This window comes from Rissa tridactyla, chromosome 2, assembly GCF_028500815.1.
Source record: "Rissa tridactyla isolate bRisTri1 chromosome 2, bRisTri1.patW.cur.20221130, whole genome shotgun sequence".
Classification (NCBI taxonomy): domain Eukaryota; kingdom Metazoa; phylum Chordata; class Aves; order Charadriiformes; family Laridae; genus Rissa; species Rissa tridactyla.
This window is the reverse complement of record NC_071467.1, coordinates 120,446,553-120,461,224: the sequence shown is the minus strand read 5'-3', so window position 1 is coordinate 120,461,224 and position 14,672 is coordinate 120,446,553. Positions and strand designations below refer to the sequence as shown.

Genomic DNA, 14,672 nt, shown 5'->3' with positions numbered 1-14,672 from the left:
TGATAATCGCTGGTTAGGCTGTTCTCAGGCTGGATTCTCTATATTTGGCAATTATAATGCTGAAGGCAGCTGTTCCTGCTGCAGATAGCAACTCTGCTCTGAGCTGGGACAATCAGAAAGGGCAAGTGTATTTGAAGACAAGTACTCATGACCGGCGATAAATAAAATATCTGAACTTGTAGTCATGTAGTTTTTAACACCTGTCTGTATAGTGAAATGTGGGCTTGGGATGGCCTTCGGTGAATGTTTAGGCTAACATGAAGAGAATAACTTCTTTGGTCTCTTGCAGGTTCTGAGTGTGAATGCATAGGTCACTTTAAGTTGATATTCTCCCTTCTGCGTGTTCATGGAGCTGGCCAGGTGCAGCAGTTGGCTCTTGAGGTAAAACAAAAAACCCAGACAAAACAGAACAAAACCAAACTGCCCCCCTGTCTGGATGCTCTACATAATCAGTATAAAGAAATCTGACTGTGTGACTGTTGGAGTAGCACCTAAAAAGTATCAAGATCGGGGTTCCAGGGTGTTAGTTCCTCCTTGCAGGAAAAAGTGTTAGCTTCTTGCCTGTGTTTTTGGCTCCCTTATTCCCTGAGGTGATGAGACAATTCGTTGTCAGGAATAAACATTGTAAATACTAGCTATGTTGGCCAGTGAGGTGACTGACTCATCATACATTGCATTTTCTGGACAATGTCTTAACAGCTGAAATACAATCAAGTGTTGTTTCTCATCTTTTACAGGTAGTGAACATAGTAACAAGTAACCAAGAATGTGTTAACAACATTGCTGAGGCAATGGTTCTTGCTAACTTACTGGCACTCCTGCATTCCCTACCTTCAAGTAGGTACCATATCAATCTTAGTCTTGCAAGGCAAAGGGTTTGCAACTCAGAAATTAATTAGAATGCAGCTGGCTGAGCTTACTACTGAATTTTAGGTTAAAACAGCATTTCAGTGGGGATGATTAAAAAAAAAAAGTTCTATGTAACCTGTTTGTTGTCTTAAATGTGTGAGCTGAAACACATGAATTGCAGGTATTTGAATTGTGTTTGAATTACCTAATTTCTCCTTGACTAATTCTTTTAGGGAATTTAGGTAGTAAACATATAATTAAGAAGTTATGCCTTACTAGAACGTATGATTGATTTGACATTCCTTAACTAACTGAATTTAGCCAGAAATCCCTAAGCTTGCAATTGCCATAAGCTTTATTGCAGTCTTGATACAACTTTCTGTTAAGATCATTTTAGTTCATCTTTGATTTGTTAATAGTCTCTATGGCACAAAGTTCTTAATACTTTTTATTTTGACAGGTCGGCAACTCGTCCTTGAAACTTTGTATGCGTTGACATCTAGCACAAAAATAATTAAAGAGGCCATGGCAAAAGGTACGGTACTATATTGAAAGCAAGTGAGGAAGTGTTTCTGCAATACTGGGCTTAAAGTAAATACAGTGGCCAAATCTTACTCTTCCCTTTAGAACTATCAGTGTGGAATTGGTGAATTTGTACTACTTGTGACCAGAAAAAAATGTGAATGTTTTCCTCTCTCTTTGTACAGGTGCTTTAATCTACTTACTAGATATGTTTTGCAACTCAACTCATCCACAGGTCCGAGCCCAAACAGCAGAGCTCTTTGCCAAAATGACTGCAGATAAGTTGGTGGGTCCAAAGGTAAGAATCTTAACAGCTCGTGTTGGAACTCTTCACCTGCCTCTTTCTAAAGACAGAACAAAAAAACCCTTCTGTGACTGAAACATTAATGTGAATAACAATCTGGCTTTTTCAAAATAGTTAACTTCTAATCTGAGCAGACTTCTAGAAGCAGTTGTATTTATTGTAGTTACTATAAGCAGTTTGGTTTCCGTTTGTAATGACTTTACCAGTCATAACCTAGATTTCAGACCTGCTGTCGCTATTTAAAATGATAGCACTATTTTATTTTGTGGTGGTGTTCTAGCAATTGGCATTATAGCACTACAAATAATTGGACTTCTGGAATTTTCTATTTTTCTGTTAGTTTGTCTTATGTGCTAAATGCCAATTCTGTTTGTCCTTTCTAGGTTAGAATTACATTAATGAAATTTTTACCTGGAGTCTTCATGGACGCCATGAGAGACAACCCGGAAGCTGCTGTTCATATCTTTGAGGGAACTCATGAAAATCCTGAGTTAATTTGGAATGACAACTCCAGGGAGAGAGTATCAACAACAGTGCGAGAAATGATGCTTGAGTATGTAGAGACCTACTGACGAAGTATTTCCTTAGCTGAGACACTCTTTCAGTGGCAGTAAACCAGAGTTGCTATAGAAGAACTGTCAGACGGAGCTCTGACAGTAAAAAGTAGAATCCTTGCAAGCCAGACTTCAGTGAAAAGAAACCTGTTCACTCTTTCTATATTCTACTGTAACTCAGTGAGGGAAGTGCAGTTTGTGCATAATCCAGGTGTTTGCTCACTGCTGTAAGACTTAGGAGGGGGTTACAATGGGGAGAAAATGGGGTTTGGAAACTGGAACTCCTTCACAATGATGGAGGGGGACTGAGGTGTCAAGTAGGGAAGACGACTGCTTCTTTTACTGCTTGTTAAAACTTACTTTCTTTTTAAAGGCACTTTAAACTTCAGAGGGACAACCCTGACACTAACTGGAAGGTAAAAGTATACTGTTTCTGCTTTGGGTGCGTCCAGGGAGACTATAAGCCATCTGATAATATAGGCATGTATGTAACTCTCTGACAGGCTTTGCTCTTAAAGAACCAACACTGCTGGGACCAGCTCACGTAACTGTTTTAATGTTGAATTGGTGCTTTCATTACTTCTTGTATCTTGAGATCGGACACTTTATTGACAGTGGTTTTGCCAGTAATACTATGAATTTTCTGGTAGTTCAGGTCATTCTAAAACTTATCAAAAGTCAGCAACAAAGGAGAATACTTGTTTGCTGGAAAAAGTCCTGTCACTTATTACGTAGTAAACTTGCCCTTGGTAAATGTTCAGGAATGTTAGTAAGCCACTGAGTCTCAAAAACGATTGTCCCGAGCCATTCCATCACATCGGGTCAATCAGTGAGATGGTTCAGGCTATAGCCTTTCACAGTATTTGTGAAAGGCCAGCCATGACTTTCTCCCAGCAGTTGTCTAGTTCAACATTAAAGCGACTTCTAAACACAAGCAGGATGCCTATTTTGATGCAGCTGGAAACTTCCCTAGGTCGATGGTGAGAAACCTTCCCCTGAAGTGTGCAAGAAAGGAAGGAAAGGACTGTTTTATCAGCCTTGTTGCTGGTACTTCTCTTGAACCAGTGTTTACCACTAGTATAGTTGTAGACTCAGTTACTTGTGTTCTTTGAAAGAAAAGTCCACTGTAGTAGTCTGCCTGCACTGTTCTTTCTACTCTCACTTCTCACCTCGTGTTTCTTCAAGATGAAGTGTTTGTTGATCTCGCGCAGCTCTATTTTGGAGAATACAGTTAGTTCAATGGCCCTTACCGCTTAGTCACGATATTAGGGAAGCAATTACAGCTCTCACAAATACCATTGCCAATAACTCCTTCTTCTACTTTACAATTCAACAGCTGCCTGAAGACTTTGCTGTGGTGTATGGTGAGGCAGAAGGTGAACTTTCAGTGGGGGGAGTCTTCCTAAGGATTTTTATTGCCCAGCCGGCCTGGGTTCTACGGAAACCAAGAGAATTTCTCATTGCACTGTTGGAAAAGTTTACTGAACTACTGGAGAAAAATAACCCCCATGTAAGATGATTTTTCTGATTCTCCTCTTTGAATTCTATTAGCAGTCTTAAGCTACTAGTCTTTTTGTATCTAATTAACTCTTTTTTTTCCAAAGTGAATGATTTTTATTTTTTTTATCTGCTTTCTGGCTCTCTGTAAAAGCATGTAGATATGTCTAGGCAACTTCTGAATATGAGTCAGTGCTTTTAAAGTGCCTGAAGCCACAGAACTAGCTTCAGTAAGTCTTAGAGGCTTATTTTGTGGTAGAGATGAGGCTTACCAAATAAGTGTCTTTAATTATTCCATGACTGACCAGCTGAAGAAAATGGTACTTGTTCTGCACTGCTGAAAAGTTTTCAGCTCTTGACACTTTTAGTGTCTTGACACTTTTAACTTCCCACTCTGGTGTAACTGATAGGACCTATACAAGGCTGCCACCTAATGATTGCTGTAATGCAGTAGAACTAATGTGTTACGGTTTGAATGAGAACAATGTTCAAGTTGCTTCCTTAATGATACTACTAAGAATGGAATTTTAAATAGCATTCAGACAGATTCCGGGTTAGACTTGCAGGGAGGCACTTAACTTGCACATTGAATAAACCAGACATCTTTGTAATAAAGATGCAAATGCAGTTTGTAGAGGTGTGCAGAATACAGCAAGCGTGGTGAGTGCTGCTGCACGGACTGCAGAACCCGTTAAGGCATTCAGGTGGTCAGCCTAAACATACGTGCTATCATGCTTCCACTGAGCATGTTAACACATACGCTCCTGTGCACGGAGAGCCTGTAGCCAGACACTGGTTTCTCTAAATACTGGAAACAGAACTTAGAAACTCCTGTGATCCATGTTCATGAAACTAGTGAATGTCTGCCACTGTTAGAGCTGATCTTGTTTTAATGATTTCAAAGCAAGATGACATGATACAAGCATTAAGGGAAAAAAAAAAAAATCTTTAATGCAGAGCAACTGAGAAATGTTACTATTATGGTGATACATAAGGCTTTATTGAGTAATATTTTTCTCTTGGTTTTTGGTTTTCTGCAGGGGGAAACTTTAGAAACCATTACCACAGCGACTGTGTGCCTGTTCAGCGCCCAGCCTCAGCTAGCTGATCAAGTTCCTCCGCTTGGTCATCTTCACAAGATAATCCAAGCTATGAATCACAAGAACAATGCCATTCCTAAAAGTGCCATTCGTGTCATGCACATACTGTCTGACAATGAGGTACTGAATCACTTAAGTGCTCAAGGGGAGAAAAAAGCATAACTGGAGTTACTTGTATTGCTTAGTAGTGTTCCTAGAAGGGCATTATTCTAACTATAAATACTGTGTACCAGATGAGCAGGGACTTATAGCTAATTAACGGGGAATTGACAGATTAAAGACACTGAGAAATTTATGGTCTTGGCTGACCGCATCTGCCATAACCGTCACGCTTAGCTTACAATAAAGTACTCTGGATGTTTCTGTCTCTCCGTAGCTTTGTGTTCGAGCAATGGCATCACTAGAGACCATTAGCCCTCTCATGAATGGAATGAAAAAGAGATCGGATATAGTTGGCGTAGCCTGTGAAGCACTTAATCGAATGTTTCAGAAGGAACAAAATGACTTAGTAGCCCAAGTAAGTAGTACATTCTCAGACTGTAAAAATGTGATATTTTATATTGGGTTCTGTTATAAGAACAGAGGTACTGTTCAACTTCAGAGTCCAGGAGGCTTCCTAGAAGCCATTTAACCAATGCGCTTTCTGTGTTGGGGAAGTCAGAAGTCAGTCCTCTATCCAAAATGGAATCCTGTTCAAGGACGTTACCCGAGCATTGAAGCTTAATGCTTAGTGTTGGCTTGCGCCTGCTGAGAAAGCATAGCATAGGAATGCCAGATAATTCAACTGAGTTTACACCTAGACACAGCAGAACTGCTGGACAGTGTCTCTGCTTCCTCTTGAACGTATTCATAGAGCTCAGGAAAAATTGAATAGCTAAACATACTTACTAGTAGCTGTTGGTACTTTGACATTACTAGCATTGGTGTGAACCAAAACATCTGTATGGAACGTCCTAGTCCATGTTAAGACAACTCATTTGGGTGTGTTTGCAGGCTTTAAAAGCGGATTTGGTCCCTTACCTTCTAAAGCTGCTTGAAGGTATTGGTCTTGAGAACCTGGAAAGCCCATCTGCAACAAAAGCTCAGATTGTTAAAACTCTGAAATCCATGTCTCGCAGCCTGCAGTATGGAGAACAGGTAAGTACTGACAAGCCCTTAACTTGTCTTTGTACACTTGGAAGATCAAATTCTGATATCCCTTGTTTGATCTTACGGCTGTCACGTGCGTTATTCCACCTGAAACATTAACATCATGTAACTACGAAGTCATTATGGGGTGGAATGTCTCTGTTTCATTCTTGTGGAGAAGCCATTGGTTCGATGCATGTGAAAAGCACTAATAAAGACAAATCCCAAGTGCAGAAACATCTTATAAGCTAGTAGGCTTCTACTGACAACTCTTCAGAACTTCTGTTAAGAGAAGTAAATGCTTTTTTTTGTTTCCTGGATAAATGCTGGTGTAGACAATTGTAGTGGTGTAGACAGCTGTTGTGGTGTTAAGATGTATATTCAAGTTGGTAAAATTGGTTCCAGTAACTGTGCTAGTTCTTGGTGTCTTTCTCTTACCCTTGTGTTGAAGACATTCTCAAAGGGAGGGAAACTGGGGATAGGGCTTTCCTCCAAGTTGTCCCCGTCTTGCTATAGTACAGGGAAAGTCCTGTTCTACCTCAGCTCTAGATGCATGGCACGTGGCTGCCTGCAGGGTTGCTTTTCCTTGTCACCTAACTAGGGAAGGAAGGAGAAAGTCAAGCTACTAAACGACTTCTCTTTGAATCTTCTGCATTATGCGTTCGGCTGCACAATTCAAACGGAAAAGCAAGTTGCAACAGTCTCCTTGGAAATGTGTTATTCCGTATTGCAGCCTAAACTACTGCCATGCTATTTAGTAATACCTTCAGAATGGTGTGGTTCCAGAAAATGGGCTTGTTCCCCTGGAACACTACAAATAGCACTTGCTCACTGTGTTAATCTCTCCAAATACTGTAGGTAAATGAAATTCTGTCTCGTTCTTCTGTGTGGAGTGCCTTCAAGGATCAGAAACATGACTTGTTCATTTCTGAGACACAAACAGCAGGATACCTCACAGGTTAGCAACCCTTTCCTATTTATGTCCTGAATCATCCTGAACTGTTACTTAGTTGTCAGACTTGACTCTGGAGATAGCGTTTATCCTCAGGATCTAGTGCCATCATGTGGTCTGAACATTCAATGCTATAAAAATACAGTAAGTTTTTGAAATGCTTAGCAAAAGCCAGACTTTTTTTGTGGTTGAGAATGTATTTATCTGGGTAATCTTTGCTGTACCTACTTCTAAAATATCAGAGCAATGGAATCTGGACACTGGCAAGTCTTGCAAGTACCCTGTAGTGATCAAGCAGAGATGTAATCAGAACTAATGAATGACAGTAATTTTAAATGCTTTCTCAGGATCGGTCTATTTTAGTTCCAGAACAAATTGTTTTCCAAAGTTGGGGGAGGAGAAGTAAAGTTTCTTCAAAATCACATGGACTTTGTCTGTATTAGTTGTCACAGGAATCATGCTGCTTTAGTATTAGGCATGTAGTTGTTGTATTGGAACAGTTTGAATGTTAATCGCCGGGAATGTGAGGCCATGTTCCAGTCAGACTCAGTGTGCTGTCAGGGCCCTTCTCTGCAGGGAATGGCCATGTGCCTCTACTGGGAGCTTGCGGCATATATTTGAACACACCTGTGGTGCATCCTGGGTGAGTCCCCTGCTGGTGCCACCAAGACTGAAATGGCACCCCAGGGGTGCCACCTCAGTCCCACTGGCAGTGTAGAGGAGCATTCTAGCTGTGCACACACAGAGGATCGCAACTAATGTGAACTTCCTTCCTGGTTAATGGCAGAGCAATGGACACAATCCTAGAACAGTTACATCATAGCAAATCAAATTCTGGTTCTTCCTCCACTCACCTGCAGCACTTGACAGACACAACGTTAATGACTACATTCTGCTGTATCACAGTCCAAAACCTCGCTCTCACAGATTAATTGCTGTATCTGAAAATATTTCATGTAACGATGTTGTAGCAAACTTTGTCTAAAGCAACACATGATGCAAACTTCTGACCCTTCAATAGCCATCAACTGAACAATCATTTGGTCTTAGAAGTTTAGCCTCACAGGTAAGGTTTTAAAGTCCTTTGTGACAAGTCAATATGAACACTTTGATGTGCTGCGTGGAACTTCTTCATCTAACCCAACTATGGGAATCTTGATAAAGCTTTTGAGCATAACTGAATTAATGAGGTATAAATCAGATGGCCATATAGACAAGAAAGTTTTTCTTGTGAGATACTAGGATGTATTTTAAGAAAATGAAGCAAGAGCCTTTCAAGTCAGGAATTCTAGAAGCAGATGTTTAATATTTTGAGAGTAGGTATGTTGCAACACTTGATGTGTTGTTGTGCTTTAGTTCTGAACAGTAGTTTTCTGTTTATTGCACTGTTTAATGCCACTTTGACAAAGAACGCTACCAAATTTCCTTGGCATTTCATAAATATTATAAATTAGAAATATGAAATAAATGCTGGCTGATTCCTGGCTGAGAACTGAAACTACAGCAGACATGGTAAGGCTTGAGACTGGGGGCAATATAGCTATCCAATTGCCTTAAGGCCTGTGCTGCGTTTAAGTTGCCTAACGTTTAAGTGCTTGCAAATGTAGAATGAAGATGCTGTACAAATGCAAAGTATAGATGGAAACCAAACTACAAGCTTTGTTTTTTAACCTGCCTTATCTCTTGCTTCAAATTGCTTTGCTGTTTGCACTTCCCTTGAAACTTCCCTTGCTTATTTCTCTTCCCTCAGGTGTCTCTTCTCCTTCCCTTCTAACTGGCAGCAGTCCCCTTCACCTGAGAAGTGGGCTTTAGATCTGCTCTGCCAGGCAGCTTGCTAACTTCTGTGTAGCTCTCTAAAGCAGGTAGATACCATCTCACAAAATGCACCCTGCACTTGCTGCATTCCCAGGAATAGCTGCATGTCGTAGAACCGTAACAAATGTGTCGTCCCAAAGTGCAAAACGCCAATAAACTTGCTGCCTTCGAGCACGCAGCAGCAGCAAACTAACAACTGCATTGCCTGATACTACTGCTGGTACTACAGATGAACTAAACTTCTGAAGCGTGTTAGGAATACTCTGTAATGGAAAAGTTTGAGGGACACAAGAACTAGTGGAATTCTTGCACTAGCACGTGTAGAAGTGGGTCTGGCTCTTGGCAGGTGCCACCGATGGGCTGGCAAAGAGAAGTCCCCTTCTGAAGCCAGGCAGCTTGGGTTTTTTTACCAAAGGCACTGCTCGCTTTGCTCTCCTGCTTGCAGTAGTAGTGTAGGATTGTCTGCAAGGAGACAAACCGTGCCCTGATGTTGTGGCTCCGGGCTGCAGTGTGAGAAGGGAGGGTGGGGCATGAGGGGATAGTAAATTTAGTAGAAATTAGTGAGGATGACTTAAGGTGGGGGGAGAGTAATGGACGCTGCGGAACTTACCACGTTGAAGATCAGCAGCGTAGGCTGAAGGTCTAATACCAAGTTGAATGCTGTAGTGATGCAGGAAGATGTTGAGGGTTGACAGTTTTCTATAATCGTTAATCTGATAAGAAGTGCTGTTGAAACAGCTGGTGCTGCAACATGAGATTTTATTGCATTTGTTGAAAGTTTCTGTATGACTAAACTTAAAGCCCAGGCTCTGAAGGGGGGAGGGTGTCTGCAGTATAAAACTGACCCCCTATAGTAATTGACATAGAGATTTATTAATCATAAGGAGTTCACTACATCTGATGCACAGCTTGTGTATCCCCAGAATGCTGTTACTTTTTCTAACTGAAGGCACAAAGAGGTGCCTAAACAAGCCTAAGGCAGTTCTGCTTGTCTGTGCAGCAGCCCATTGGGTTTCCTTTAAATATCTGGCTGGGAAAACCTTTGGGACACTGAAAGCATAAATGTGGAGCCCAGCAGTGCAACGCGTGCCTGAACTTGCTTTACTTCAGCAGCAGGCCCTTTCCTTAGCAAGGGAAGGCCACCCCCTCTTTACTGCCACTTCCATGGCGGCAGGTGAGATGGATAATGCTGGGGTTCTTTTGTAACCTATTTGGCACATCAGAATAAAAAGTGCTGAGCAAGTCTGGGAATGGTCTCCACAAGCTACTCCTTAGTGGACTAAGATGCCTTAATTCCTAGTGCTCCTAGATTCTAAAGAATCTAAAAGAAAACTCTTAAATGTTCTTGTTTAAGGTGTCTGGTTGATTTGGATGATGTATTTGAGTGTTACCGGAGGGAATAAAGCTGTTCAATTGCTCTTCAGTATCAAAACTAATCACCAATATTCTGGGGTTTTTTTCCTGAAAGGCCCTGGAGTTGCTGGTTACCTTACTGCAGGGACGACATCATCTGTAATGCCCAACGTACCACCCCCAGTAGACAACGAAGTGGGAGATGTCAGCTAAGGACTGGAAATTCTTGTGAAAGAGACAGGAAGGCAGACTGGCCAGTGATGAGGAACAGCACTTTTCCTCCAACACATTGAAGTGAACTTACTGCCTTTCCAAGTGTTTAATGACAGTGTTATTCCTTTTTCTATGACTGTTTTTTTGTTTGGGGTTTTTTGTTTTTGGTTTTTCTTTTTTTTTTAGGAAAACATCAGTGATTCTAACTATCACACTGTAACACAAGAAAGCACTCTGTGGATCAGCTGAAATGGGTACACAAGAATTTTTTTTCTTGTTGTACATAAGCACATTTTGTTCCTTTATATTTGTTTACAAGACTGTGAATCAAACTTTCCTAGTTTTTATATTTTGTGAATTAGCATGACTGGAGTTGAGCTACAGTCTAGAGGAATTGGGCTAAAATCACTTTGACCTCACCAACCACCCCCCCATGCCCCCAAAAGGGCATCCCCTCTTTTCCCAGTCTGATGTGATCACCCCCATTGAACATAACTTGCAAAGGGTTTGTCCCTCCACCAGTTCACTGATGTCCTTAATCATTAACATTATCCTCTTCCTGACACAAACAGCATTAGACATTTGTATGTACAACTGGCTTGACCAAATTGACAAAGCTTCAGCAAAAAAAAAAAAAAAAAACAAACCACAAACTTAAAGTTGACATGTTATGTAAGAAATTAGTGTAATTGTGAAATGTTCTATACATTATCCAGTATATAAAAACTTTCTATATTGAGTGTACATTATACAGATCATTCATATGTACATAAAATTTTAAAATAAAGGGAATTAAGAGCCTTGTTAATGAGATAAAAGGTGGTGTTCTTCTGTAGCTGTTCTTTGAGGGTGTGGGAGATGAGGGTGGTCAGAGACCTTAATTTCAGTGTGGCTAAATAGGGTTCCTGGGCTTTCTTGCTTGGAAGAAGGCATTGTGCAGGTTTTGACAGCCTGGAGCAGAACTCCAAAGCCACAGGTAGCAGTACAGCGTTTTGTGTTTGAAATGCATTTCTGCCACTGACTTGCTGACATTCTCAGCTTCCTAGGACGCATCCTTGGCAGGAAGGAAGAGGAAACTAAGATGGATGGAAATAGAAACAATAATTATTGCTTTCTCAAGAGAGACTATAGTCTTGGTTTTAGGTATAATGAATTGATATAAGGTAAGAAACTTATTTGAGGAAAGCCCTCAGTTCTAGGTACTCTGGAACTGTACCACCCTGCCCGACTTCGGCAGCCTTTGTTCAAACACCCTTCAGGTGAAGTCTTGGCTGTGGGCTCAAGGACAGAACTGATGAAGTCTCATCCTGAAAGCTGAGCCAAACAGGGCATCTTCTCTCCAACACACTACGCTAAGGTGGCTGGTTTGTTCATGCGAAAAGTAAACACTTGTATCCTTACGCTAATTGTTGATCAGCCCTAGGTAAGTTGAAAAGTGATTGTCCTAAGGTTATAGGAAGCAGAACTACCCCTGGCAAAGCATGCTGTGATCTGCCTGGATGAAAAAGTTCTCTTGTAAGTAACTAATGTCAAAGAAGATTGTTCCAGAAGCAGAGCTGAGGAACTCTTGGCAACTTCACAAAGGTGTATTGGGCACAAATGGCAGAGCCTGTTTTGGTAGCAGAGGAGGCCAGGAACTGCCCTGTGCCAAAACTTCAGCTCCTCAGAAGGGAAGGTGCTGCCTCTATGCTTAGACATATTTAAGAAAGGCTGGGAGCAGCTGAGGCCAGCAGCCAGGAGGAGGCTTGTGAGGATGCACAAAAGGAGACACAGAAGGGAAGACAAAGGTAAGGAAAAAGGTGAGGAGATGCATCTGGAGGAACAAAGCTGAGGAGCAGCTACAGGTGACCTCCCGTGCTGCCCCCAGCCTCACGTGAGGGGAGGTGAGGGAAGGTCTGAGTGTAGCATCAGTGAAAAGCAGGGCAGCTGAGGGCAGGAACTGGGGAGAAGAGAGGGTTGGATGCAGCTGAGCTTTAGAAAGGGAAAAGAAAGGCATTACCCTAAGTGTTTAATTGTCATCTAATCAATAATTAAAAGTTTATCCTAGCTTGCAGTAAACTAAATTGGGTGAAACTGCTGAGTCAAAACTGCTTTGTGTACAATAAAAGGATAAAGAGGGCTTTGGCTCAGAGCAAATAAAGCACTTTAGGACTGTTGGAAAATAGATTTTATTTAGTGTTATAAAGAACCCAGACTCTGGTATTTACATGGCATTCTGCAAATTCTTAAAAGCAAGTCTCTGATTAAGTGTAGTAATGACAAGTAAAAGTTGAGAGAATATCTATTGCTTCAAGCTAGAATTAAGTTTTTGTATTCGTTCAATTTTACCCTAAACATTATTGCACTGAACATCCATTTGAGATGGCTTTATGCTGACATTAGATTTTTGCAGTTAGTTTCTTTGACTGATCGAGCAGTTCCCACCTTGCAATTGTTGAGAGATGAACTTCATCGGGCCCATCTGCCAGGCGCAAGGTCCTCATATAAGCAAACCTGTGTCGGAAGAGCTGAATTAGGGGGAGATTTCTAATCCTGCCCCAGCAGCAAGCCAGTTCTCTGCGCTATTCTCGCTATAGCCGGCCTTTCAACAAGACAAAGATAGTCTCTTTGAACAGAGCTATCACACAGAGATATTACAGGATTGAGGTGTGTGGGCTGGAGATTCAGAAGGCTTGCTTCTCCCCAAGGCCATAAGGGATAAGACTGAGCTTTAGAAACACAGCCTCTGTGCTGCTGATAAAAACCGTAAAATTTAGGTCTAGTGCCAGCTCTTTTTTTTTTTTTTTTTTGTAAGGGTAAAGCAATGCAATTGCATTGGAATTTAATTATAAAAGCGGTTGTTTAAAATTTTATAGTTTAAAGGCATATGGATGATTATTTCAGGTTACTTGCGGTGAAACAGCATGTACTCATGTTATAAAATAATCTTAAAAATAACACTTAAAATCTACACCTAAGTCTCCCTTTACTCACATAAAAGCCAAAGGAAAATCCTGGGAAACTCCAGCTCCGCCACAGACTTGGATGGCACAGTCAATCACTTTAAGCACAGCTCGAGGGACAACCACTTTGGTCATGGCTACCTGTGAGAAGACTACTCGCGTTACCAGGAATAGTTTCATAAGCAACTGATAATATTTACCTAACAGTTCTACTGAAGACCGGTATCTTACAGAACATTCCTTCCTCTTTGGATTGGATGAGAGCGCTGCTGTCCCTGTTCCCGGGGTAAGATAAAACTGGTGCCAGGAGAGACAGTCACCCCCAACTATCTGATTGTGTTGAGACAAATGAGCAAAACTTCTTCAATTTTTAAATACTTCTATCAGATTGATCTCAAAGCTTTTAACTGAGAATGCTTTCCCATCTCATGACAACCAAAAGCACATATTAAGGCCATTTATTTTCAACATAAAATTATGCTCTATGATTAAAAGGATAACTTTTAACAGTAAGTTTTAGCTTATATTTTGCAATACCAGCTCAATGCGCAGGTATTGCATCCCCAGGTCCTAGCCTAAGGCTGGCAAAGAAAACTTTACCTCTTTTCTGGCTTTTCTGTTGCCCAGCATGTCGATCTTGCTGGCTGTTTTCAGCGTAAGCAGTCGAGCCTGTTCTATGCTAAGCCGGCATTCAGCGATCCAGTGGGCAATAACTTCCTGCAGAAACCAAAGCCAACATCCAGAAAAGTCAGTTAATGCTGCCTAGTGCATCTGGCTCAACCTGCCCTAACGAAGGTGACCCTGTTCCTTGGCATGTGCCTGTTCAGTCATCTAGTACGAGGAAAAAAGGAAAGAAAACACTTGAATGGCAGAAATACTAAAGACAGAGCAGTTCTCTTCCTGGCAGGAAACAGGAAAAGGGGAAAAACTCCTGGTTCTGGCAAACTCTCTTTTTCTGCCTGCTAGCCATTTTCCTGAAGCTCTCCAAAGCCTGTGTTGTACTCCCTGCTTTCCTTTACCTGCTACCACGACTTGCAGCCATCTCTCCGTGTAATATGCCCCAGTATACAAAAACTAGGGGGGGGTAAAAGAGAAGAAGAATCGGTTCTGGTTCCCTCAGACTAGTGGTGATGGTGTGTTACACCCCCAAGCAAACAGCTGCAGGGTGGTGCCTGCTGCATCTGTCTGTTTGCATTGGTGATAAATTAGTTATGGTCTTGGCAGCCCTTCCCTGTTCCTCTTAGCTAATTCCCAGCTGCAGCCAACATACCACAGTAGAAAAAAAAGTTCCTGTGATGCTGTTTGGCGCCTGCGCCAGCCTCGGGCACGCACTCCTGCCTGGAGCCAGGATGTTGTAGCCTGGGCAGCTGCAGGAGGCACGAGCGAATGTGTGGCACTCGCTTCAGCACAAAGGCTGGGGGCTCAGCTTAGCTCATGCCAGGT

At 41.7% G+C, this 14,672-nt stretch overlaps 2 protein-coding genes across 6 annotated transcripts in view; one reads left to right on the top strand and one right to left on the bottom strand.

Annotated features, from left to right (window-relative positions):
• DNAJC13 (DnaJ heat shock protein family (Hsp40) member C13) overlaps window positions 1-10,940 on the top strand; it is a 55,367-nt gene extending 44,427 nt beyond the window's left edge. For all 3 annotated transcript variants that reach the window (XM_054189457.1, XM_054189455.1, XM_054189456.1), the window contains 12 exons: window positions 290-381; window positions 738-837; window positions 1,310-1,384; window positions 1,557-1,669; window positions 2,059-2,228; window positions 2,603-2,645; window positions 3,566-3,739; window positions 4,767-4,946; window positions 5,203-5,343; window positions 5,820-5,963; window positions 6,813-6,912; window positions 10,190-10,940. In XM_054189457.1, the coding sequence (XP_054045432.1) occupies window positions 290-381; window positions 738-837; window positions 1,310-1,384; window positions 1,557-1,669; window positions 2,059-2,228; window positions 2,603-2,645; window positions 3,566-3,739; window positions 4,767-4,946; window positions 5,203-5,343; window positions 5,820-5,963; window positions 6,813-6,912; window positions 10,190-10,287 (1,430 nt within the window). In that variant the 3' untranslated portion in view covers window positions 10,288-10,940. The remainder of the gene's footprint in view (window positions 1-289; window positions 382-737; window positions 838-1,309; window positions 1,385-1,556; window positions 1,670-2,058; window positions 2,229-2,602; window positions 2,646-3,565; window positions 3,740-4,766; window positions 4,947-5,202; window positions 5,344-5,819; window positions 5,964-6,812; window positions 6,913-10,189) is intronic.
• A 1,663-nt stretch (window positions 10,941-12,603) lies between these two features.
• ACAD11 (acyl-CoA dehydrogenase family member 11) overlaps window positions 12,604-14,672 on the bottom strand; it is a 32,705-nt gene continuing 30,636 nt past the window's right edge. For 2 of the 3 annotated variants that reach the window (XM_054189458.1, XM_054189459.1), the window contains exons 18-20: window positions 13,830-13,946; window positions 13,261-13,370; window positions 12,604-12,780 (exon numbers count right to left, since the gene is read on the bottom strand). In XM_054189458.1, coding sequence (XP_054045433.1) covers window positions 12,666-12,780; window positions 13,261-13,370; window positions 13,830-13,946 — 342 coding nt within the window. In that variant the 3' untranslated portion in view covers window positions 12,604-12,665. Of the gene's footprint in view, window positions 12,869-13,260; window positions 13,371-13,829; window positions 13,947-14,672 lie in introns of all 3 variants that reach the window. The other variant, XM_054189460.1, reaches the window with a different exon arrangement.